This window comes from Rhinopithecus roxellana, chromosome 13 (genome assembly GCF_007565055.1).
Source record: "Rhinopithecus roxellana isolate Shanxi Qingling chromosome 13, ASM756505v1, whole genome shotgun sequence".
NCBI lineage: Eukaryota > Metazoa > Chordata > Mammalia > Primates > Cercopithecidae > Rhinopithecus > Rhinopithecus roxellana.
Window position 1 is genome coordinate 16,243,060 of NC_044561.1, and position 23,237 is coordinate 16,266,296.

At 44.1% G+C, this 23,237-nt stretch overlaps 1 protein-coding gene across 7 annotated transcripts in view; it reads left to right on the plus strand.

Annotated features, from left to right (window-relative positions):
- LOC104668645 (solute carrier family 5 member 4-like) overlaps window positions 1-23,237 on the plus strand; it is a 59,987-nt gene that overhangs the window by 22,010 nt on the left and 14,740 nt on the right. For all 7 annotated transcript variants that reach the window (XM_030915076.1, XM_030915078.1, XM_030915077.1 and 4 more), the window contains 8 exons: window positions 857-928; window positions 3,217-3,321; window positions 6,639-6,698; window positions 7,938-8,042; window positions 16,431-16,536; window positions 18,188-18,268; window positions 20,444-20,664; window positions 22,807-22,942. In XM_030915076.1, coding sequence (XP_030770936.1) covers window positions 857-928; window positions 3,217-3,321; window positions 6,639-6,698; window positions 7,938-8,042; window positions 16,431-16,536; window positions 18,188-18,268; window positions 20,444-20,664; window positions 22,807-22,942 — 886 coding nt within the window. The remainder of the gene's footprint in view (window positions 1-856; window positions 929-3,216; window positions 3,322-6,638; window positions 6,699-7,937; window positions 8,043-16,430; window positions 16,537-18,187; window positions 18,269-20,443; window positions 20,665-22,806; window positions 22,943-23,237) is intronic.

Sequence of the window (23,237 nt, forward strand, 5' to 3'; positions counted from 1 at the left end):
AAAGATGGTTCATGCTGTGGAATGAATATAGCACTGCCTGCAGCCATGGCCAGTACGGTTAGCCCCAGCACCATGATTGAGACCCCAGAGCCACCTCCATTGTCTGATCGCATCCAAAATGCTGCTGACATCTCAATCATTGTCATCTATTTTCTGGTGGTGATGGCTGTTGGGCTGTGGGTAGGTGGAATCCCAGTGGCACAAGGGTGGGCACAAGGTTTAGGAGGGGGCATCTTAAGGGGGGGGAGGGGTGTGGTCATGACAAAGCTTTTCACAAATGTGTTAGTATCAGAATCATTTTCTTGTGTGTTGCATAAATAATGCTTACAATGAGCTAATGTGTTCTCCTAACAACCCCATCGTGTGCACAGAGGCCGCACCGGGACCTTCAGATTTACTTTGCATCCCCAACACCTGGCGTAATGGATAAAGATGGTATTTTTATTATTGCATTTCTTTCACTTTCTTTTGTTGTTTGCTCACTTTCTGATTGAGTGAGTTGGACTCTTCATTTACGTTGACTTTTTTTCTTTTTGATAAGTTTGAGACTGCAAATTTTCCTGCAAGCATGGCTCACTGATACCTCACATGGTTTTCATAAGTGAGAATAATCACAGCAGTTAAGACAGAAGTTGAGGATTATGATTTTTTTTTAAGTTCTTCCGGCTCTGGGTTTTTACGAAGTGATTGTTTTTGAAGTCCTTTAAAACTTGATAGCTGCAGAACACTTTCCAGCAAAATGTTTCTCTCTGTAGGAGTGCTGAAGTAACCCCTGTCAGCACCCTGGCCAGAGCCTCTGGGGTATCTGGGTGCACTTGCTGTGACTTGACCCTCATCTCTCTTCCCTTCCACTCAGGCGATGCTGAGGACCAACCGAGGTACTATAGGAGGCTTCTTCCTCGCTGGTCGTGATGTGGCCTGGTGGCCGGTAAGTTTTCTGGACCGGTAAGTGGACCAAAGTTTTCTGGAGATAAATTTTCTGAGTGTGTGCTTAAAAGTGAATGTAGGACGGGCGCAGTGGCTCACGCCTGTAATCCCAGCACTTGGGGAGGCCAAGGCTGGCAAATCATCTGAAGTCAGGAGTTTGAGACCAGCCTGACCAACATGGTGAAACCATCTCTACTAAAAATACAAAAATTAGCCGGGCGTGGTGGTGCATGTCTGCAATCCCAGCTACTCAGGAGGCTGAGGCAGGAGAATCACTTGAACCTGGGAGGCAGAGGTTACAGTGAGCCTAGATCATGCCACTGCACTCCAGCCTGGGCAACAAGAGTGAAACTCCATTTCAAAGAAAAAACACAGTGAATGTAGAAAACACTGGGAATGTTGATCAGTTCTGATGTACATTGGTTGCCTAGTCGCTGAGGCTGCTTTCCTAAATCCCTGACCTCATGGCTCCTCTCTGTAATTCCAGGACATGACAGTATGTCACCTATTATGACAGCAGGTTCAGTCTGGCACTGAAGGGCCCCAGTTCAGCCCCACCTCATATTCTTTTCTTCTGCTCTTTATCAAGAGTTTTCTCCTGGCTTATGAGCTCTGCACATTCCTGCTTTGTTGCCAGTCCTGAGCTGATGCTGGCCCTCTTCTTAGGATTGGCCCTCCCTTGTCTGCTGTCCTCCTTCAATCCCTCACCTCAGCCCTTCCTCATCTGAGGAGCCGCCCGGCTCTCCCCATGGGTCCTTATGTCCCAGTGCAGTTATTTATTGTGTTCCCTGTGATGGTGCTAATGCTGGTGCTTCCTGATTCGTGCCCAGTGGGTGTTCTTGTGGGGTTTTGATGTGCGGCCCCCTCAGCCAGGGTCCCACTGCAGCAGAGGCTGCACCTTCCCCTCTGCACCTGGAGAGTACCAGCCCACCATCACATTATACGGTGGGTGCTTAGCAAATGCTTCCTTCACAGGTCTGACTCATTTTCTAAATGATATGAGGAGAAGTGGAGATGGGCAACTGTCCTGGCTGGGGTGATGGAAGCAGAACAACTGGAAGTTTGAAATAAATTTTATTTGGGGCATCCAATCAGACATCGCATTTTTAGGACTGTTTAGTGAAACACGCAAGGAGGCTCAAGCGATCTTGAAACCAAAAAGCAGCTCAATTCCATCCTCTGACCCCATGTAGCTGAGTAGAAAAAGTGATTTTACAGAGGCCTTAAAAAGTGGGAAGAGCCACACCCCAATTCTCTTCTGCCAGGACTGGTGCTCATCCACGCCCACTCAAGAGACCTCTCTTGATCTTTGGGTCTTTAAAACAGCAGGCACTGTGATGGCGAGGGGATGAATGAGAATGAAAAAAGGGTCCCGTGGCTGGGAGGGTGGAGAGAAATTCCCTCCCAGCCAGCTTGGGGTCTTTGCGTATGATTAAAGGGACAAGAGATGGTGGGAGATCTGGCAGTGCTTGGCCAAGGACAGGCTCAACTCAGCATTTTAGTAGATTGACCAATGCTCTCCCAAGACGGGCCAACAAGCTTTTCTGTAAAAGGCCAGATTGTAAATATTTTAGGGTTTTCTAGCCATATCGTCTATTGCAGACACAGAACCCTGCTATTGTAGCACAAAAAGCAGCCCAAGTCCGTATGGAAAACCAATGAGCGTAGTTGTGTTCCAGACAATGAAATTTGAATCATATAATTTCACATTTTTACAATTTCACATTTCACAAAATATTATGCTTATTTAGATTGTTAACTATTATTTAACAATGCAAAAATGTAAAAACACATTCTTGGCTCATGGGCCATTCAGAAATTGACCATGGGCTGGATTAGCCCAGGGGCCGTTGTTTGCTTGACTCCTGCTCTGAGGAGTAGTGACTGAAACATCTCAGCATCTATTTTCTTTCTTTTCTTTTTTTTTTTTTTTTTGAGACAGAGTCTCGCTCTGTCGCCCAGGCTGGAGTGGAATGACTGGATCTCGGCTCACTACAAGCTCCGCCTCCCGGGTTCACGCCATTCTCCCGCCTCAGCCTCCCGAGTAGCTGGGACTAGAGGCGCCCGCCACCACGCCCGGCTAATTTTTTGTATTTTTAGTAGAGATGGGGTTTCACCATGTTAGCCAGGATGGTCTCGATCTCCTGACCTCGTGATCCGCCCGTCTCGGCCTCCCAAAGTGCTTGGATTACAGGCTTGAGCCACCGCGCCCGGCTATCAGTATCTATTTTCAAGAAGTCTGATTTGGATCTTTTAACCCCAACCCTGGTCTGTTCTCTTGCATTCCAGATGGGCGCCTCTCTCTTTGCCAGTAACATCGGCAGCAACCACTATGTGGGGCTGGCTGGTACAGGAGCAGCTTCAGGAGTCGCCACTGTCACATTTGAATGGACTGTAAGTGACATCATAGGGTTTTTCCTTTAAATCAAAACCATATCCAGTGTCTTAGGATGTTTTATGCTGCTATGACAGAATATCACAGGCTGGGTAATTTATAAAGAACAGAAATGTGTCTCTCACACCTCTGAAAGCTGGGAAGTGCAAGAGCTGAGGGACCCACATCTGGCAAGGGCTTCTTACTTCGTCATCCCACGGTGGAAGGTGGAAGGTGGAAGGGAATAGGGCACAAGAGAGAGGGAGAGAGGGATGGAGGATGAGAGAAAGAAAGAGAGAGGAGAAGGGGAGGGGAGGGGAGGGGAAAGGAGAGGAGAGGGTGAAACTCATTTTTTAAACTCAGGAACCCACTCCTACTATAACCAACCTACTATCTTGATAATGGTGAACATCTATTTATGAGAGAAGAGCTCTCGTGACCTAATAACCACTTAATGGTCCAACCTCTCAATACTGTTGCATTGGGGGTTAAGTTTCCGACACATGAACTTGGTGGTACACGAAGTTGAAACCATAGCATCCAGGCATATTAATGAAAGTCATATCCCAGGTTTTTCTGGGTGTCTGTATAGAATGTTCGCCTTTTTGGTTTGATTTTTTTTTTTCGCTTATTTGTTTGTTGTTGTTTTCTTTGTCAATTTTAAGTTCTGGGATACGTGTGCAGAACCTGCAGGTTTGTTACATAGGTATACATGTGCCATGGTGGTTTGCCGCACCTATGAACCCATCATCTAGGTTTTAAGCCCTGCATGCATTAGGTATTTGTCCTAATGCTCTCCCTCCCCTTGCCCCCCACCCTCTGACAGGCCCCAGTGTCTGATGTTCCCCTCCCTGTGTCCGTGTGTTCTCATTGTTCAGCTCCTACTCATGAATGAGAACATGTGGTGTTTGATTTCCTGTTCCTGGGTTAGTTTGCTGAGAATGATGGCTTCCAGCTTCATCCATGTCCCTGCAAAGGACATGAACTGATCCTTTCTTATGGCTGCGTAGTATTCCGTGGTATATATGTGCCACATTTTCTTTATCCAGTCTATCATTGTTGAGCATTTGGGTTGATTCCAAGTATTTGCTATTATTACTATTTTTTTATTTTTAAATTTTTTTATTTTTGAGACGGAGTCTCGCTCTGTCACCCAGGCTGGAGTGCTGTGGCCGGATATCAGCTCACTGCAAGCTCCGCCTCCCGGGTTTATGCCATTCTCCTGTCTCAGCCTCCCGCGTAGCTGGGACTACAGGCGCCGCCACCTCACCCGGCTAGTTTTTTGTAGTTTTTTTTAGTAGAGACGGGGTTTCACCGTGTTAGCCAGGATGGTCTCGATCTCCTGACCTGGTGATCCACCCGTCTCCGCCTCCCAAAGTGCTGGGATTACAGGCTTGAGCCACCACGCCCGGCCAGTATTTGCTATTATAAATAGTGCTGCAGTAAACATGCATGTGCATGTGTGTTTATAGTAGAATGATTTATAATCCTTTGGGTACATACCCAGTAATGAGATTGATGGGTCAAATGGTATTTCTGGTTCTAAATCCTTGAGGAATCGCCACACTGTCTTCCACAATGGTTGAACTAATTTACACTCCCGCAGCCTTGCTCTGTAACCCAAGTTGGAGTGCAGTGGCAGGATCATGGCTCACTGACCTCCTGGGCTCAAGCCATCCTCCCACCACAGCCTCCCATGTAGCTGGGACTACAGGTGTGCACCACCCTGCCCAGCTAGGTTTTTGGTTTTTTGTAGATATGGGGGTCTCCCTATGTTGCCCAGGCTGGTCTCTTAACTCCTGAGCTCTGTGATCCTCTCACCTCAGCCTCCCAAAATGCTAGGATTACAGGTGTGAGCCACTGCACCCAGCCTCCACCTCTTATTTGACCTTCAGCACTTCTGTGGCCCCATTCTGCCTAGCCCATTCCATGCACATTATTGCTCACCTCTAAGATTTTTCTCAAGCAGTTATTCCCACCAGGAATGTCATTTCTATATGCCTCGATCTCTGTTCACTTGATCATTTTAGCTCTCCTTTTCATCTCTCCTCCCTGAGTTCCCACTATGTGTCCAGCCCATCCTCTAGCACCGGGGTATCCAATCTAGCACCGGGGTATCCAATCTTTTGACTGCCCTAGACCACACTGGAAGAAGAAGAATTATCTTGAACCACACATAAAATACACTAACACTAACGATAGCTGATGAGCTAAAAAAAAAAAAAATCACCAAAAAACCTTATTATTTTTAAAGAAAGTTTACAAGTTTGTGTTGGGCCACATTCAAAGCCAGCTTGAGCCACAGGTTGGACAAGTTTGTCTAGCACATGGCTGGACATGTGATGGATATGCTACCAGTAGCTCTTGAGCTGCCTGAGTTTTTCTGTTCGTCTGTCTTACTCTTCCTGGTGTTTTCATTTACATGCATGTGCATATTAGGTAGAAGACGATGCCTGTGTAAAGAAAAGTTGTATCATAGTGGAAGTTTAAACAGACCATCCCTGGCTGAACTCAGAAAGTGACCTTGAGTGATCACACATGCCTGTACCCCTCCCCTGTTGAAGATTTTGCCCCTACATGTACTTCAGTAGTATCCAGGAGTCCAGGATGGACCCAACCTCCAGATATGCCCTTGCCTGGAGCTTTGTTTTAATAGTGCCATGGACACCAGAATTAAGCCAGTCTCCAGAGGCATGACCAGAATGACCTATGGACCAAGTGGGTGTGACAAGCCAGCTGCAGAGAACTCAGCTGCTCCCCCTGTCGCTGTGACCTTGGGCCCCCTTAATCGCTGTAAGGTGTAAGGCTCAAGATTCCCCCTCTGTAAGATAAGAATAACTGTGCTTCTCATATCTGCCTCACTTAGGCTGAGAGCAGCGTAAGTGATATATGTGAAGACTCTGTAAAAGTTGCATATTAATGCTAGATTGCATTACTATCATCATTGTATGTGGGAAGACTTAGGGAGCACTGGTGATATTCTTCTATCTCCAGGTTCCTTTCTCATTGCTTTGTCACTCCATTTATCATTTATGCAACTCAAGAAAAATTCCCTTTGGCCAAGATTGTATGATCTTCCAGGGGTTCCACTGGGATCAGAACCCTTATCTTCTTTCCCTTTTTCACCACAACTTAATCCCCAGAAAATTGTGGCCCCTGAGTCATAGAAACAGAAAAAAAGGAACTCACAATTATATCGGGATTGTAATTGTTTGAATGGGACGGGATTAAGCCAACTTTTTTTTTTTAATATCCAGACTCAGAGGTCATATAAGGAGAAGGTCCACAAGCCAAGCCTCTTTAACGTCTCACTGTCTCTTATTTTGGTTCCTTGTAGTCCTCAGTAATGTTGCCGATTCTCGGGTGGATCTTTGTCCCCATCTACATCAAGTCGGGGGTGAGTATCTGTTACCAAAATGCCAGAGTTCAGTCCTAGGCACTGCTGCTCACTGCACAGAAGACCACTCACTGAGACAATGAGTATTGCCAGGAAAAAAGGCTTTATTTGGGTGCTGCAGCCAGGAAGATGGGAGCTCAGTCTCAAATCCATCTTCCTGATGGACCAAAATTAGGGATTTATATTACAGGGAAGATATGTAACCATGTATAGGAAAACATGGAATTAAGGGTGGGGATAAGGAAGAGAAGTCAGTCAACAGGAAGCAGGTGGTGGGTTAGACAATTATAACGGGCGAGGAGTCTGGCTTCTCACTGTCCAGGTGTGGTGATCTAGTGAGTTTCAGCTCTTTGACCCTATCTGGGAGAAGTGATGGTTGATTTCCTGAGAGAGGAACTCAGATAAGACAAAGATAACTTTCTCAATTTGTAACAGTGGGAGGATCAGTTTCTATGCTTATTCAAATAAACCACAGACATCAGTTCTGTGGGAGAACTGGGCCAGTTCCATATCCTTAGTGTTTGGGTAAATCTGTCAGACATTCATTTATTTACTTATTTTTTCTCTTCAATCATGAAACATGGGTTCCTGCCCTTCACCTGGCCTATTGCTAGAAATATACAGAGAGACAAAAAATCAGATTTCTTGACTAGAGAGGTTTCTGGTATAGAATGTGGCTGCAGCCAGTGGGGAAATCTGTGGTGCCCCTGCATAATGACCCTGGAGCAGAGATGACAGGTTTGATGGCAGAGTAAAGGTGAAGGCAGTGGAGGGTGAAGCATTATGATCAGCTCTAAGACTTGAAGCTCGAGGGTCGGAGTACACGAGGCCACCATTAATGGAGCCAAGGATTCCGGATCAGAGGCAGATGATGGATGACAAGAATGATGATTTCACTTTTCAACAGGATGAGTGTTTGGTGCATTCAGGACACTAAGGTGGAGATGCCCAGCCGGCAGTGGGAAAGTGAGGTCTGCAGATGGGTCAGGAGAGAGACTTTTGCTGGAGTTATCCATGGGAGTGTCCATCTCTTCAGAAGCATGGTTTGAGCACCCACCCTCTGCCAGGCACAGTCATTGTGCCTGGCATCAGGGATGCCTCTACGAATAAGAAGCCATGGTTCCATCACCAGGAAGGGGCCATACACAGCACTTTCACTCATAGGTGCTTAGGAAATGCTGAGTAATCTGAACGCACAGGGCACTAAGGGTAAGTCCCTGTCAATGTCTGTCTCTGCAGGTGATGACGATGCCGGAATATCTCAAGAAGCGGTTTGGTGGGGAGCGACTCCAGGTCTACCTCTCCATCCTCTCCCTCTTCGTCTGTGTGGTTTTGTTAATTTCTGTGAGTTCAGAGCCTCCTGGCATTTTAACTTCAAGAGGTTGTCAGATGGGGCCAGAGTGCTAATATCAGCGAGCTGGATGTGTAGACTGTCAACAGCCTTTAAAGGGTCAAGGTTATGGATGTCTTAAATTCGCAGGGGTGTCTCTTCAAAGTCTTAATGAGAAAAAAGGGAGCTTCCAAGATCCTGTGTTCACAGAGTAGTAGACTTTTAAGTCGTGAGAGGCTCTAGGGTATAAATCTCCCCTCTTATCAAGGATATGAAAAAATGGATGTAAAGAAAGAATAAAACGTCTCATTCAAGAACTTGTGTATATCTGGGGAGGCTGGCAGTGGAGGCTGGCAGTGGAGGCTGGCAGTGGTATAAATGCCAAACACAGCTCTTTAGTAGTAAAGAGAAGGACTTGGTCTCCTGCCTTTTCCATTGCGAGATAACCTTTATATTCATTTCTCAGACCATGTCCAGATTTATATTTTCATTTTCAGTTTGATTATCTGACACATGAACCACAAGGAAAGTACTTTGTATTATTATACTGATTTTTCTTAAGTTCACTCTATCTAAGACCACCATGGTAAGACATATGTCACAAATAAGTGTTAAAAAATTTTAAAGTACATTTTAAGTACTTTTTTAATAAAGTCACATTATTGGGGGGCCTGGTGCAGTGGCGCACACTTGTAATCCCAGGACTTTGGGAGGCTGAGGCAGGTGGATCACTTGAGGTCAGGAGTTTGAGACCAGCCTGGCCAACATGGTGAAACCCTGTCTCTACTAAAAATACAAAAATTAGCCAGACATGGTGATGCGCACCAGTAATCCCAGCTACTTGTGAGGCTTAGGCAGAATAACTTGAACCTGGGAGGCGGAGGTTGCATTGAGCCAAGATCACACCACTGCACTCCAGTCTCGGAGACAGAGCGAGACTCCATCTCAAAAATAAATAAATAAACAAACGTTACATTTTGGGGAGATAATCAGTGAGGAAAGAAGGAATCTGAAGATTCAGCAGCAGGTGTAAAAAACAAAGAGTAACTTATTTGCTCCTCATGTATCAGTGACTAACAAAATAATCTCAAGTTCACAGTCTAGGCAGGTGTCTGAGAGTTCATGAGAGAAAAGGCTGACCTTTCCTATTGCTTCTCTGTTGTGCTGAGTCATTGTTGGAAGTGAACTAGATGCTTAGATTAGATGGCATGAGCCTTCCCAATGCAATGTGAGCATTGCCCAGCACTGACTGCATATTATTGAGCTGTGAGTGAGTGTAGCAAAGATTCTTGAGCAATGGGAGTTTACCATATGGCTAAGGAGATAAGAATTCTGCACATGAAATAGTTAGTCTCGTATGACAGTACATGCAAACGTACTAAAATACATGCTGAACTAGAGTGCACGGACACATAGAGAAAATGTGCTGTGCACACCCAGAGAAGAGGATACTCCCTGATGGATGGCATTGGGGGTCGTACTCTTGGAGAGGGCACTTAAGTATTCCCCAGGATGGGAAGGTTAGGTGAGGCAGAGGGAAGCAGAGTAGCTCACAGGTGTCAGGGGCTTAGAGTTCACACATTTATTAAATCGTTGGACTTGCTAATCTCCCAGTTCTCCTCTGGTGCTGAAATCTACAGCTTTATGGTTCTGAAGCAGACCAGGGGCAGTGGCTCACACCTGTAATCCCAACACTGTGGGAGGCCGAGGTAGGCAGATCATGAGGTCAAGAGATGGAGACCATCCTGGCCAATGTGGTGAAACCTCATCTCTACTAAAAATACAGAAATTAGCTGGGCATGGTGGAATGCACCTGTAGTCCTGGCTACTCAGGAGGCTGAGGCAGGAGAAATGCTTGAACCCGGGAGGCGGAGGTTGCAGTGAACCAAGATCACACCACTGCACTCCGGCCTGGCGACAAGAGCGAGACTCTGTCTCAAAAAAGTAAATCGATAATTTTTTTTTTTTTTAAAGAAAATGAGCAGGCATGAAGACAGAGAACAGAGGACAATGCACAGTGAAAGGGGCCCCCCGAAGGATGCAACCTCCCAGGCTGGAGGGTTGCTGGTGGATGGGGAGGGACAGAATGTTGGTGATCTGAGTGTGGGTGCAGGGAAGCCATGTATAGGTCCGTGGCTGTGCAGAGTCCATGGTTGGCTGGAAAGACACCTTAGCAGGAGTCCATTCTTGCCTGCAAGTTTATGTCTTAAGTGACATTAATAATGATTAACCTTAGACATGACCTTTTGTGTACTCTTACACTGTGATAACGGATTGTGTCCTAGTTACTTATTAAACAGATCGTTATGAGACATTAGGACAGTACAGTTTTCATAACTCTCCTCTGCCCAGGTTGGAAAAGATCATCTTGTTCACTGGTTCTCAAACTGTAATAACATTTGTATTGAGATTTGATACAAACTATTATCTAATCTACAGTCTTTATTCAGATATTGACTATTGTTTTAATACAGTCCTTTATAGCAAAAGAAAATTCTGATCCTTGCAATTCCTCTTTATTATGAGAAATATTTTACAGTCATTGTTAGTGTAACTAATGCCACTGAATTATATACTTAAATGGTTAAAATGGTAAATTTTATGTCATACATGTTTTACCACAATTAAAAAAAAGTCATTGGTGGCTGAGCCCAGTGACTTCTGCCTGTAATCCCAGCACTTCGGGAGACTAAGGCAGGAGGATCGCTGGAGGCCAGGGGTTCCAGAGCTGCCTGGGCTAAATAGTGAGACCTTTGTCTCTTAAAAAAAAAAAGGATTATTTAGCCAGGTGTGGTGGCACACATTTATTGTCCCAGCTACTTTGGCTGAGGCAGAAGGAGCACTTGAACCCAGGAGCTAAGTTATAGTGAGCTAAGATCATGCCACTGCACCCCAGCCTGAGTGACCTGGAGTAGTCCCTATTTCTTTAGAAAAAAAATCATTGATAATGTGTTGACTACTTATATATAATTTCAAAACCATGGATTTAATTCCTTAATAGTGCTATATAATAGAAACAAAGGTCAAGGAATCCACAATAAGATAGTGTGTTTTAATATGAAAATGATTAAGTAGAACTACACATCAAGTCAAAATGCTGTGGTGTAATACTCACCCCTCTGTGGATGAGGATAAAGCAGTATGAGTGAAGACAGCTATAAATGCAGGCAGAGGCAGATATGCATGTGTGGCACCTCCACAAGTAACACTCTTTCTGAAATGCTGAACATTTTTTTAAAAGTGAAATGTTCCCTCAATATTAGTTGGTATTCCTGGAAAACCCCACTGTGCATTAGAGTTACAGAAAGTACTTTGTATTTGTACAACTGAGTTGGGATCTAGGCTCAGAAAATCAAGAACAGGTTTTTGGCCAACATCAATATCGGGTGGGATGATAAAATGTCAGATTTTATTTCAAATCTTAGAGAAAAATACAACCGTCTCCTGCTACACTTGTTTCCAGTCCCAAGTTCTGCAAAGAAACAGAGGCAGTCTCACTATGTCCTCCAGGCTGGAGTGCCGTGGCACAGTCTTGGCTCACTCGGCTCACTGCAACCTGTGCCTCTCAGGTTCAAGCGATTCTTCTGCCTCAGCCACCCTAGTAGCCAGGCACGCACCAACACGCTTGGTTAATTTTTTTTGTATTTTTAGTAGAGATGGGGTTTCACCATGTTGGCCAGGTTGGTCTCGAACTCCTGATCTCAAATGATCCACGCTGCTCAGCCTCCCAAAGTGTCTCTCATATGTTTTTAACTATTTGAGATTGTTATATACATCATTGCCCTTTAACCCCAAAAAGTTCAATGTAAATTTCCCCCCAGATTTAACACTCATTGATGATTCTACCTGATCCAGTGATTTTTACCTGATCCAGTCTTTACTGTGGCAGTTGTAAAATGATGGGTTTTTTTTTTTTTTTTTTTTGAGACGGAGTCTCGCTGTGTCGCCCAGTCTGGAGTGCAGTGGCCAGATCTCAGCTCACTGCAAGCTCCGCCTCCCGGGTTTACGCCATTCTCCTGCCTCAGCCTCCTGAGTAGCTGGGACTACAGGCGCCCGCCACCTCGCCCGGCTAGTTTTTTATATTTTTTAGTAGAGACGGGGTTTCACTGTGTTAGCCAGGATGGTCTCGATCTCCTGACCTCGTGATCCGCCCGTCTCGGCCTCCCAAAGTGCTGGGATTACAGGCTTGAGCCACCGTGCCTGGCCAAATGATGGTTTTTTTAAACTAAGCCTTCCCTGTATATCGTTATTCCTAGGAGCAGGGATAATTTCTTGCAAAACCACAGTGGAATGATCAACTCAAGTAAACATAACATGGATACACTAATCTACCATTTACATTCCAGCTTTGTCAATTGACCCAGTAATATCCTTTTTATCATCTTTTCTTCTCCAGTGCAGGATGCGGTTCTAGGGTTAGGTGCCACATTCAGTTGCCAAAGGTCTTCAGCCTCCTTTCTTCTGGAACATTTCCATACCCCCTTTTCTGTCTTTGATGACACTGACATTTTGAAGGACAGAGTCCCTACTCCACCCTTCTTAATATGACAATCTTTATTTTGGATTTGCCTGATATTTCTTCATGGTTGGATTCAGGTTATGCATTCTTCTTGGCTGGAATACTGCATAAGTGATATATCCTACTAAGAGTATCTTATCTAGAAGTATTCAGGGCCCATCTGTTCCTCAATGGTGATGTTAATTTTAATCACCTGGTCAAAGTATTGCCCAGTTTCTCCACTGTAGAATTACCGTTTTATTTTCCCCTGTAACCAATAAGTGGTCTGTGATAGACGCTTTAAACCATTGAAATATCCCGTTCCTTTTCAAATTTTTCCAGTAGATTTAACATTCATAAATGATTCTTATTAGATCCAATCTTTACTATGATGGTTGCCAAATAATAATTTTCCAACTCTACCACTCCTTCCATAGTTCCCAGCCAGCATTCAGCAGGCTACTGAGGGCAGGAGTCTTCCCTTCTCTATTTATCTATTACTGATATTGGACTGATACATTCCTATTTATCATTGGTTTACCAATATTATTATATGCAGTTATTGGATACTTTTTTTTTTTTTTTTTTGAAATGGAGTCTCACTCTGTCACCCTCGCTGGAGTGCAGTGGCACGACCTCAGCTCACTGCAACCTCCACGCCTGCCAGGTTTGTATTTTCAGTAGAGACGGGGTTTCACCATGCTAGTCAGGCTGGTCTCAAACTCCTGACCTTGTGATCTGCCTGCCTCGGCCTCCCAAAGTGCTGCAATTATAGGCATGAGTCACCGCACCCGGCCAGTTATTTTGATACTTATACCACATTTGGCCAGTGAGAGTTCCTCAAACTGGATTCTGTGTAAAGGATGGAGCATGATCCCATCATTTTGTTGAGCAATTTCTTAAATTCTGGCCTAACAAAATGTTTCAGACTCATCTTGTACCAGCCCTGCTCCAGCCCTGGGGTCATCTGTTTTTCTGGGACAGCCCTGGTTCCTTTAGTGGGGAACGGTATTAGAAACAAAAATCTAGGTGCTAAGTGTGCTTATTGGGTTGACTTTTTTTCTTGACTCTTTTAGCTGACAGAATTAGGAAATAAATGCATACATACACACATGTAAATGCACACACAGAAACAGATATATTCATACACATACATATACTTTCTAGGCAGCTATACACATACATATACAGTTTAGAAATCATGAGTTCACACGAATACCTCCAATTCCAATCCAGCTTTATAGAGTATTTTATTGCCTTTTGCAATTCTATATTTATATGTTCCTTCTTCCACAATTGAGAATCCTGGCCCTCCAAGTCATCAACATATATATATATACACACACACATAAACACACATATATATACACACACACCCATACACATATATACACACACATATATATATATAGTTTGTTTGCTCAATCCTATAATGCATCAAAAATGGTTTCAGAAATGCTTCAGGACATTGGCCTGAGCAAATATTTTTTTGGATAAGATCTCAAAACCACAGATAGCAAAAGCATAAATTGACAAAAGACCTCAAGTGATCCACCCGCTTTGGCCTCCCAAAATGCTGGGATTACAGGCATCAGCCACTATGCCTGGCCGAAACAAAAATAAGTAAATATTTTTAACAAGAAAATTACTTCCAAATTGCCTCACCCGTACTGTTACAAACAAACAAACAAACTAAAAATGAATTCAGAACTTATTTGCAGTCGTTCTCCATCCCCACCAGAAGACTAGTGTATCATCAAGCATGGTGTTCCTCACTTCACCAAATTTTTTTGCCTTTTCTAGAGGTTTCTCCTGGGTGTAGATCCCTGTTCTGAAAGGCAGCTTTGGCTGTTGCTTTTGAGAGCTTGTTTGACCCAGACTACTCTAAACCCTTTTGGAATTTACCAAGTAGCATTTATAGTTGCCCACTGGTTATTAAAACAAAACCTCTTCTATGCTCTGCTATAGTTCTGGAATTGTCCCACTGTGCTTCTCAGCAGTCACCTGGTGGCTCTGTGGGGATGTCGAAGTTTCTTCAGATAAGCTACTGTTCCTCTCTGCCTTCTCCCAGATCTTGCTGTCATGCAGATCTTACGGCTGAGGTTGATTTGCACCTGCCGTCTTGCCTTTTGGGCTTCATGGAAATACCCGGTCATCTAATTTTGTTGGTTTTGCCATAAACTTGCTCTGTCTAATGTAGAGAGTCATGGAAGTTCACAAACCATGCTGCCACATTCACCATCTTCCTAGAATAATTTGTCTATACTTCTCTAAGTGTTCCCCACATATTTCACTAAGTAAAATTCCATGATAACAGTATAACAAAGTGCTTAACCATGTAAGCTTCTGAGTCACACCACACGGGTTTAAATCCTGAGCTTACCACTTTCTATCTGGGTGATCCAGGACAAATTCCCTAAGCCTCCGTTTTCTCAGATGCAAAATGATGACAATAATGCCTTACCTGACAGGTAGTTTGGGGACATGGAGAAGGGTAAGGGTGGATTCTGTCAAGGTTTCAAGGCAGAGATGATCCATGGGCAGCTTAAGTTTTTCCAGAACAGAGAAAAAAATGTTACCCAATTCGTCTCTTAAAAACGGACTCAGTTCTGTTAATAATTTTAGGAAAATTAAAACGAGCAGATAATTATAAAAATCCTCATTGGCAAACAGGAATACTAATTTTAAGAACATATATCTTATTCGTTTTATATATATATAGACACACACATATAATAACTAGCAGGAAATTGTCCTGAATTATTCATGTTAATTATGCTGAGCCAAACCTTGTAGATAGGAAAATGTACTTCCCACTGAAATATGTTTGCCTTAGAGAGATTTCTAAGTTGATCATAAGCTCCCTTTTTTATGGTTAGACCTAAGGGCCCTAGGAGAGTCAGAGACACATGTAATTAATTGAATTCCAGCCAGCATCATGCTTTTACAGCACAGTCTGCATAATCTAAATTAATTCTACATTTTCCCTTCAATTTCAAAACTAATCATAACTGACCCCCCAATTCAAACCAATTTTCAATCATTGTAGCACATATATATTTGGAATATATATGAAACAATGTTCTTTGGTTGTATTCTATTTTGGTACATACATTCTTTCTTTCTTTCTTTTTTTTTTTTTTTTTTTTTTTTTTGAGACGGAGTCTCGCTCTGTCGCCCGGGCTGGAGTGCAGTGGTGCGATCTCGGCTCACTGCAAGCTCCGCCTCCTGGGTTCATGCCATTTTCCTGCCTCAGCCTCTGAGTAGCTGGGACTACAAGCCCCCGGCCACCATGCCCAGCCCATTTTTTGTATTTTTAGTAGAGACGGGGTTTCACCGTGTTAGCCCAGCCCATTTTTTGTATTTTTAGTAGAGACGGGGTTTCACCGTGTTAGCCAGGATGGTGTCGATCTCCTGATCTCGTGATCCGCCCGCCTCAGTCTCCCAAAGTGCTGGGATTACAGGCTTGAGCCACCCCGCCCGGCTGCTTGGTACATACTTTCTATCCAATTACCGCTCACTGCAGCCTCAAACTCCTGGGCTCGAGGAGAAGATATATTTCTAAATACTCCATCACAGTCGAGGAGCTTCCTATAAGCAATTACTCAGCCTCTCTAAACCTCATGGTACAGAAAAAGTTCTCAGGACATGTCACCTCATTTAATAAGCACCTCAACTGAGCAAAGAACTAACTTCTATGAGAATATAGAAGAGAGTGAAGACAGTGAAAATCAGTTTTGAGGCTTTATGGAAGGTATTCCTCTGGGGCCATCTCAGTGCCTTTCTTGAAGGATAAGTAGGAGTCTATCAGAAAAAGAAGGGTTAAGAAGAGTGGACATTGGGGCAGAGAAACCAGTGGCCTCAAATGCATGTTTCTTTCTCATCCTGACTGTTCCCTTTTCAGTCAGACATGTTCGCTGGCGCTATATTCATCAAGCTGGCCTTGGGATTGGACCTTTACCTGGCAATCTTCATCCTCTTGGCTATGACTGCTGTTTACACCATCACTGGTGAGTATGTTGTATATTCTGCTCACTCAGACTGTCTTTTGCTGATCCCACCCCAACCTGCAATTAGCATTCTCAGTGTTAGCCTTGTCGCTGCTGAGGTAAAGGCACCATTTCATTCCCACTATGAGAGTCAAGCACAGCACCAGAAACACAAGTAGAGCATAGAACACAGAATCCTCCGTATTAGAAGTGAGTATCTTGATGGAAGGGAATTATGTGGGGGATGGGGTAGGAAACAGGTCATTTGGTTCAGCTATGTGTTTGGTACCCAGACTGGCACTCAGAATTCAGCATGTCATCCCCACAGACGGTTGAGAGGAAATAGCAGCTCAGACAGGAGACTAGCAAATGAAAGGTGAGGTTCAAATGAACACAGGATGCCAGGGCATGGCCTTGGCCGTGAATGGTACAGTTGAGAGAGGAGAACTGGAGCAGTGGGTTGCTGGTGGGACATGATGTGTGACAATAGTCCAAGCAGGCCCTCGTGAACCAGGTATGTTGATATGCTGCTCATGCATACTAACATAAAAATTAAAGTATACCAGCTGAGTTGGAAGACGTAAGGAAAAATACCAGCTAGAACAGTCAAAACAGTTTTGGGGCCATTTCGGTGCATTTGAGCTGTCAACCTAAAATAAGTGACAGAGAGACCAACTCTCCAAAATGAGGAGTTTCTTCGGGAATAGTGAGGGATTGCAAACAGGATATGTCCTATGGCAGACTATAGGACTTCCAAGGGGGTTGGGGCAAAGGGGAGACTTTTAAAGACAGAGAGCAAAAGTCCATATAAGCTGTTTTGAAACAAAGATGATTGTTTCACCTGCTTCTTGCAGGTGCTGGTGTTCGTTTATTGGTGGTACTGGCTGTTGCTAGGAGACAGTCTTCATGATAATGTCTTCCAACAGTTCCTGTTACCGGCATGGGTGTATGAGGCCCCTACCTGCATGGCCTCCCAGCCCCATTTTGTTAGGGTTTAACATAAGTGTCTCTATTTTGGTACAGACAACTTCCACAGAGCATGTGTTTCAGAATAAGGGAGCGATAAGGGCATGAGTCTCCTGTGTTCAGGATTCATCTTATTTTCTCATGACACTCTCATAAAGGGAATATCTTGTTGCAGGTGCTGGTGACTAACTAGTCTGACAGCCTAGTTAGTCTAGACTTGAAAAAGAAGCTGGGTTTGGGTTTTGTTGTTGTTCAACACTACAGCAAAAGACAAAACACAGTAATTATATCTGGTACTGAATTAATGAAACAATAATACGTTCCAACACTAGAGCAAAAGTGGTTTCGCTAGATATTTTAGAGCAAGTGCACTGTGCTGAATGGGTGTAAATTGAGGGATTGTTAAGAGAAACTTTCATAGTATTAAAGTGCTGCCTTTTCCCCTGCTTAATATTCAAAAACTGACACAAAGATGAAACCTCACTGTAATTCACAGAAACTTTGAATCAGGGCAAAGCAAGGGAATTAGGAGAACCAGTGCTGAGGAGATCATGATGTCAGGACAAGCTTGTGGCTCACCTAGGAGCTTTTGATGTCTTCTGCTGGGTCATTTCCAGGGTTCTGGGTGGAGGAGAACCCAGTGGTGAAGGCAAATACATGGGAACACATGGATAAAATGTCCTGGTTCTTTTCTTTCTCTCACCAGGGGGGTTGGCCTCGGTGATTTACACAGACACCCTCCAGACCATCATCATGCTGATTGGCTCTTTTATTCTCATGGGGTTTGGTAAGTGATGACCCTGCGTGCAGTGCCCAGGGGCCAGAAGTCACGGGACTTGTTTCTGTTCAGTCTGTCTGCTCCTTATTGGGATGCCTTCCAGTTCCATCTGGTCACACTTTCCCGTCATTTATATAATCCCCATCACTGAAATAACTGCCTGACTTCTTTCTTACTTTATTATCTCAGCATAAGGAAATGGATGGTGGGGAAAAGAACATTACTTTCTTTTAAAAATTATTGCTGGCCAGGCGCGGTGGCTCAAGCCTGTAATCCCAGCACTTTGGAGGCCGAGATGGGCAGATCACAAGGTCAGGAGATCGAGACCATCCTGGCTAACACGGTGAAACCCCAGTCTGTACTAAAAAATACGAAAAACTAGCCAGGCAAGGTGGTGGGCACCTATAGTCCCAGCTACTCGGGAGGCTGAGGCAGGAAAATGGCGTAAACCCGGGAGGTGGAGCTTGCAGTGAGCTGAGATCTGGCCACTGCACTCCAGCCTGGGCAACAGAGCAAGACTCCGTCTCAAAAAAAAAAAAAAAATATTATTGCTTAGGTAAGTTATCTCATTTAACCTTAATTTCTTTGTGTGAAGGACAGACAAAATCAGTAGCAGTGGGTTGATAATTTTACAGAAGTATTTGTACATTAGATTCAAAGTCTAGAAACCTTTCATTTACACAGAATTTTTATGAAATGAAGGATTCAATAGTAGGAAAAAATTTGAGAACTGAATATTAGTTCAACTGAATCATACACAGACATAGAATACACAACCTATCTTTGTGTATCTAACAATGTATTGTAGTGGATTTTCATCCAAAACATCCATAACCTCATTATGACTATTTTGGATGGAAATCTATTGCATTGTGACAATACACAAATATAGGTTGGAGTTTTCTTAATAATGCTCACTTATTAGTATCGTTCAGTTCATTGCCATCAAGCAATATTGACCTAATTTACAGCTTGCCAATATTTGTTTTCTCTTATTATGGTATTTATCTTTGCATAGGAAAACTAGCCATACTGGACGGCGTGGATACAGGACAGTTCTATCACTGCAGAATGTTTCTGTTGCACAGTGCCACTCCAGAGGCTAGTTGTTAGCACCAGTTCTTTGTGTACTTTCTATTCAGTTATCCAGAACTTCTGTGCTGTTCTTGTTCATGGTGCCTTGGTTTCTGGCCTCAGTGATGCACTCCCTGGCATTAGGTCTCTAAACCTCAATTCTGCCATCTTTAGGATGAAGAGGGGGACTCTCATCCCTTAGAGTCTCCTATGTATTTTTGTTACAATCCATATTTATCTAATCAAAGCAACTTCCTTGTATTGTCTGTATCCTCCACTCGGCTAAGTTCCTGCCTTGCACGTTTATTTTGCACATGATCCTAGCACGGTGTTTGGCACATTGTAGTCCTTCAGCTAAATAACGAAGTAGATTAATGTTAACTCAACCCTATAATTGTATAATACCCTGATGAATTTTTCATCATTTAAAGCTATACTAAGCTACACCAGATGCCTGGGCTCAGCTTTTTAAGAGCAATCACAATTCTCTTCTGTACCTGACTAGCCTTTCCAGACCCGAACAGGCTGGGTCTCATCATTTTCCCTTGTCACGTCTAACCTGCCACCCCCAATTTCTGCCTCTTATCTTTCCAATTTTTTTTATTGTAACAGGCAAAATATAATGTTGCACCAGAAAGCCAGATTGCAAGTAAGATCAAAAGAGCCAAGCTCTGGGTCAAGAAGAGAGGCCTTTTCCTCCTGATCTTTTCAGAGGAGCTGGGGCTTTCTGATGGATAATTTCATGGGGCTCACTTTGTTAGTTCACATTCCAGTTTGCTTATGCTCTAAATGGTTCTGAGATATCAGTGTCGGCCTGTTGGATAACAGCTTCGTTTTTACCTTAAAAGAGACACTAACTCAAAATTTCAAAGAGCAATATAGGAAGACATGTCAGAGTTATTTGCTTTCTGTACTTCGTGAAAGTCAATCTGGTAGCATAGGCAGTGCCAGTGGAGGTACCAGAAAGACATGGATCTGGGAGAGGGTCACTGAGGATTGGACTGGGCTGATGGGAGGTGCTTGTGTACCTCCACCAAAAAGTAGTCATCATAAACATTGGACGTCTTAGATTTCAGTAAGACATCTCATTTTACTCTGATGCCTTTTTAGCATTTAACGAAGTTGGAGGTTACGAGAGCTTTACCGAGAAGTACATGAATGCCATCCCGTCCGTAGTCGAGGGGGACAACTTGACAATCAGTGCCAGCTGCTACACACCTCGGGAGGACTCCTTCCACATCTTCCGAGATCCTGTGACTGGGGACATTCCATGGCCCGGAATTATATTTGGAATGCCCATTACAGCTTTGTGGTACTGGTGCACAAATCAGGTGAAGTGTGTGTGTGTGTGTCTGTGTGTGTGTCTGTGTGTGTACGTGTGTTTGTTGTTCTTGTCTCATAGAAAAACATTTAGTTTCCATTTTGCACACATATCGTTTAAAGAGTCAAACACTTCTTCATTTTTGTTTTTTGTGTTTTTTTAGGTGGAGTCTCACTCTGTCACACAGGCTGGAGTGCAGTGGCATGATCTAAACTAACTGCAACCTCCACCTCCCGGGTTCAGGTGATTCTCCTGCCTCAGCCTCCTGAGTAGCTGGGATTACAGGTGTGCACCACCACGCCCGGCTAACTTTTGTATTTTCAGTAGAGACGGGGTTTCACCATGATGTTGGCCAGGCTGGTCTCAAACACCTGACCTCAGGTGATCTGCCCACCTCGGCGTCTCAAAGTACTGAGATTACAGGGATGAGCCACCACACCCAGCTTTAAGAGTCAAGCACTTCTACAAAGCTTGCTATTTAGAAACAGCTGCACGGTACCCTGCTTTCTACCCTATTTCTTGTCCTTTAGAGGCAAATGCTTTCAGCTCTTTTAAGTAAGTGTTTTGGCATTTATTTCTGTTCCCTAAATCCTTGTGTTCAGTGTGCAGTCTGTGAGCCATCAACATGGACATCACCTTGGAGCTCACTAGGAGTAAATGCTCTCAGACCCTATAACCCTATCTAGACCCTTTGAATTGGAATCTGCTCATTAACTTGATCCCCAAGTGATTCAGATAAATGCTTGTGTTGCTCCCTGTTGGTTTTAGGATTTTATTGTTGGCTTCCCTATGATGAAGGATGAGAGTTTAGCTGTCTTTCAACTTTCCCTTCCCAGCCCCATGGAAGCACACCTGTTCCCCCATCCTCCCAATAGCTGTCAGTCACAATTTTGGAGAGATCAGCATTCGGTGCCACCATTTTTGTGACTACCCGAATGTAATTCACATGAACCATGTGATGTACATTCCCTGACTTTTCCTTAGCTTTTTTTTTGTTGTTGTTGTTCCTGGAATTAATAATTTTAAGTCTTGTTTTCTTTCTTTTTAAAAAAACATTATTTTTTGAATAGAGACAGGGTCTCACTATGTTGTCTAGGCTAGTCTCAAACTCCTGGACTCCAGCAATCCTTCTGTCTCGGCCTCCCAAAGTGCTGCACTTACAGGTGTGAGCCACCGCACCAGGCCAATTCTTAATTTTTCATTTTGAATTTTCTTGCTAATTATTACTCATTGAATGAAAGGTTCTCCTAGAGTCTTTTGCCCTCTCACAGTCTGGCAGCACTCCCTCTGGTGCCCAACTAACTTATCCAATGACCCCTTCACTGTCATCTTTGGGAATTCGTTTTTGCCCTACTCAGGTTATTTCTCCTTTTTCCAGTATCACCAGTTGTCTTCTTTCTTAGTTTATTCCGTCTTTCAGGGCAAATCAAGCCTTCAGTATCTTCCTGAGCTAGGCCTCAGGAAGTGAGAGTGAGTGAGAATGTGTGATATTTGTGTTTCTGTGCCTGGCTTATTTCATGTAGCGTAATGACCTCCAGTTCCATCCGTGTTGCTGCAAATGACAGGGCTTCGTTGTTGTGTGTGGCTGAATGGTTTTGCATTGTGTATTATGCACATTTTCCTAATCCACTCATCCGCTGATGGACACTCAGGCTGATTCCACATGCTGGCTATTGTGAATAGTGCTGCAGTGAACATAGGAGTGTAGATAGCTCTTTGGTATACTGGTCCACATCATTTCTTTTGTTTTTTTTTTTTTTTTTTGAGACGGAGTCTCGCTCTGTCGCCCGGGCTGGAGTGCTGTGGCCAGATCTCAGCTCACTGCAAGCTCCGCCTCCCGGGTTTACGCCATTCTCCTGCCTCAGCCTCCCGAATAGCTGGGACTACAGGCACCCGCCACCTCGCCCGGCTAGCTTTTTGTATTTTTTAGTAGAGACGGGGTTTCACCGTGTTAGCCAGGATGGTCTCGATCTCCTGACCTCGAGATCCACCCGTCTCGGCCTCCCAAAGTGCTGGGATTACAGGCTTGAGCCACCGCGCCCGGCCTGTCCACAGCATTTCTTATGGCAACATTAAACTCTGGAAAGAGACACTCACTGCCTTGGAAATCATCCCCTGGTTGTTTCATGAGTGTGTCACGTTCTGCCGGCAGGTCATCGTGCAGCGCTGCCTGAGTGGCAAGGACATGTCTCACGTGAAGGCCGCTTGCGTCATGTGTGCTTACCTGAAGCTGCTGCCCATGTTCCTCATGGTGATGCCAGGGATGATCAGCCGCATCCTGTACACAGGTAAGCCCTGAATCGGTATGTTCTCTCTTTTTTTTATGCTTGTATTCTGAGAAGTGTTCTTAAAATGTCATAAAGCCTTGAGAAAATCCATTCTGGATGGAAGTAAAAGCAGAATTCCAGGTGAAGGGCACAGCCTGCACAGCGGTCAAAGGCAGGAAAATGTGGCATATTGAACGCTCTGTTCCTTTATCCTTTTCATACCATCTGCCTGTCTCATAGACATTTGAGTCTGTGAGTTCCGTCTTCATGAGTTGCTTAGATTTAAGGACGTCCAGAGAATATGGCAAAACGACAC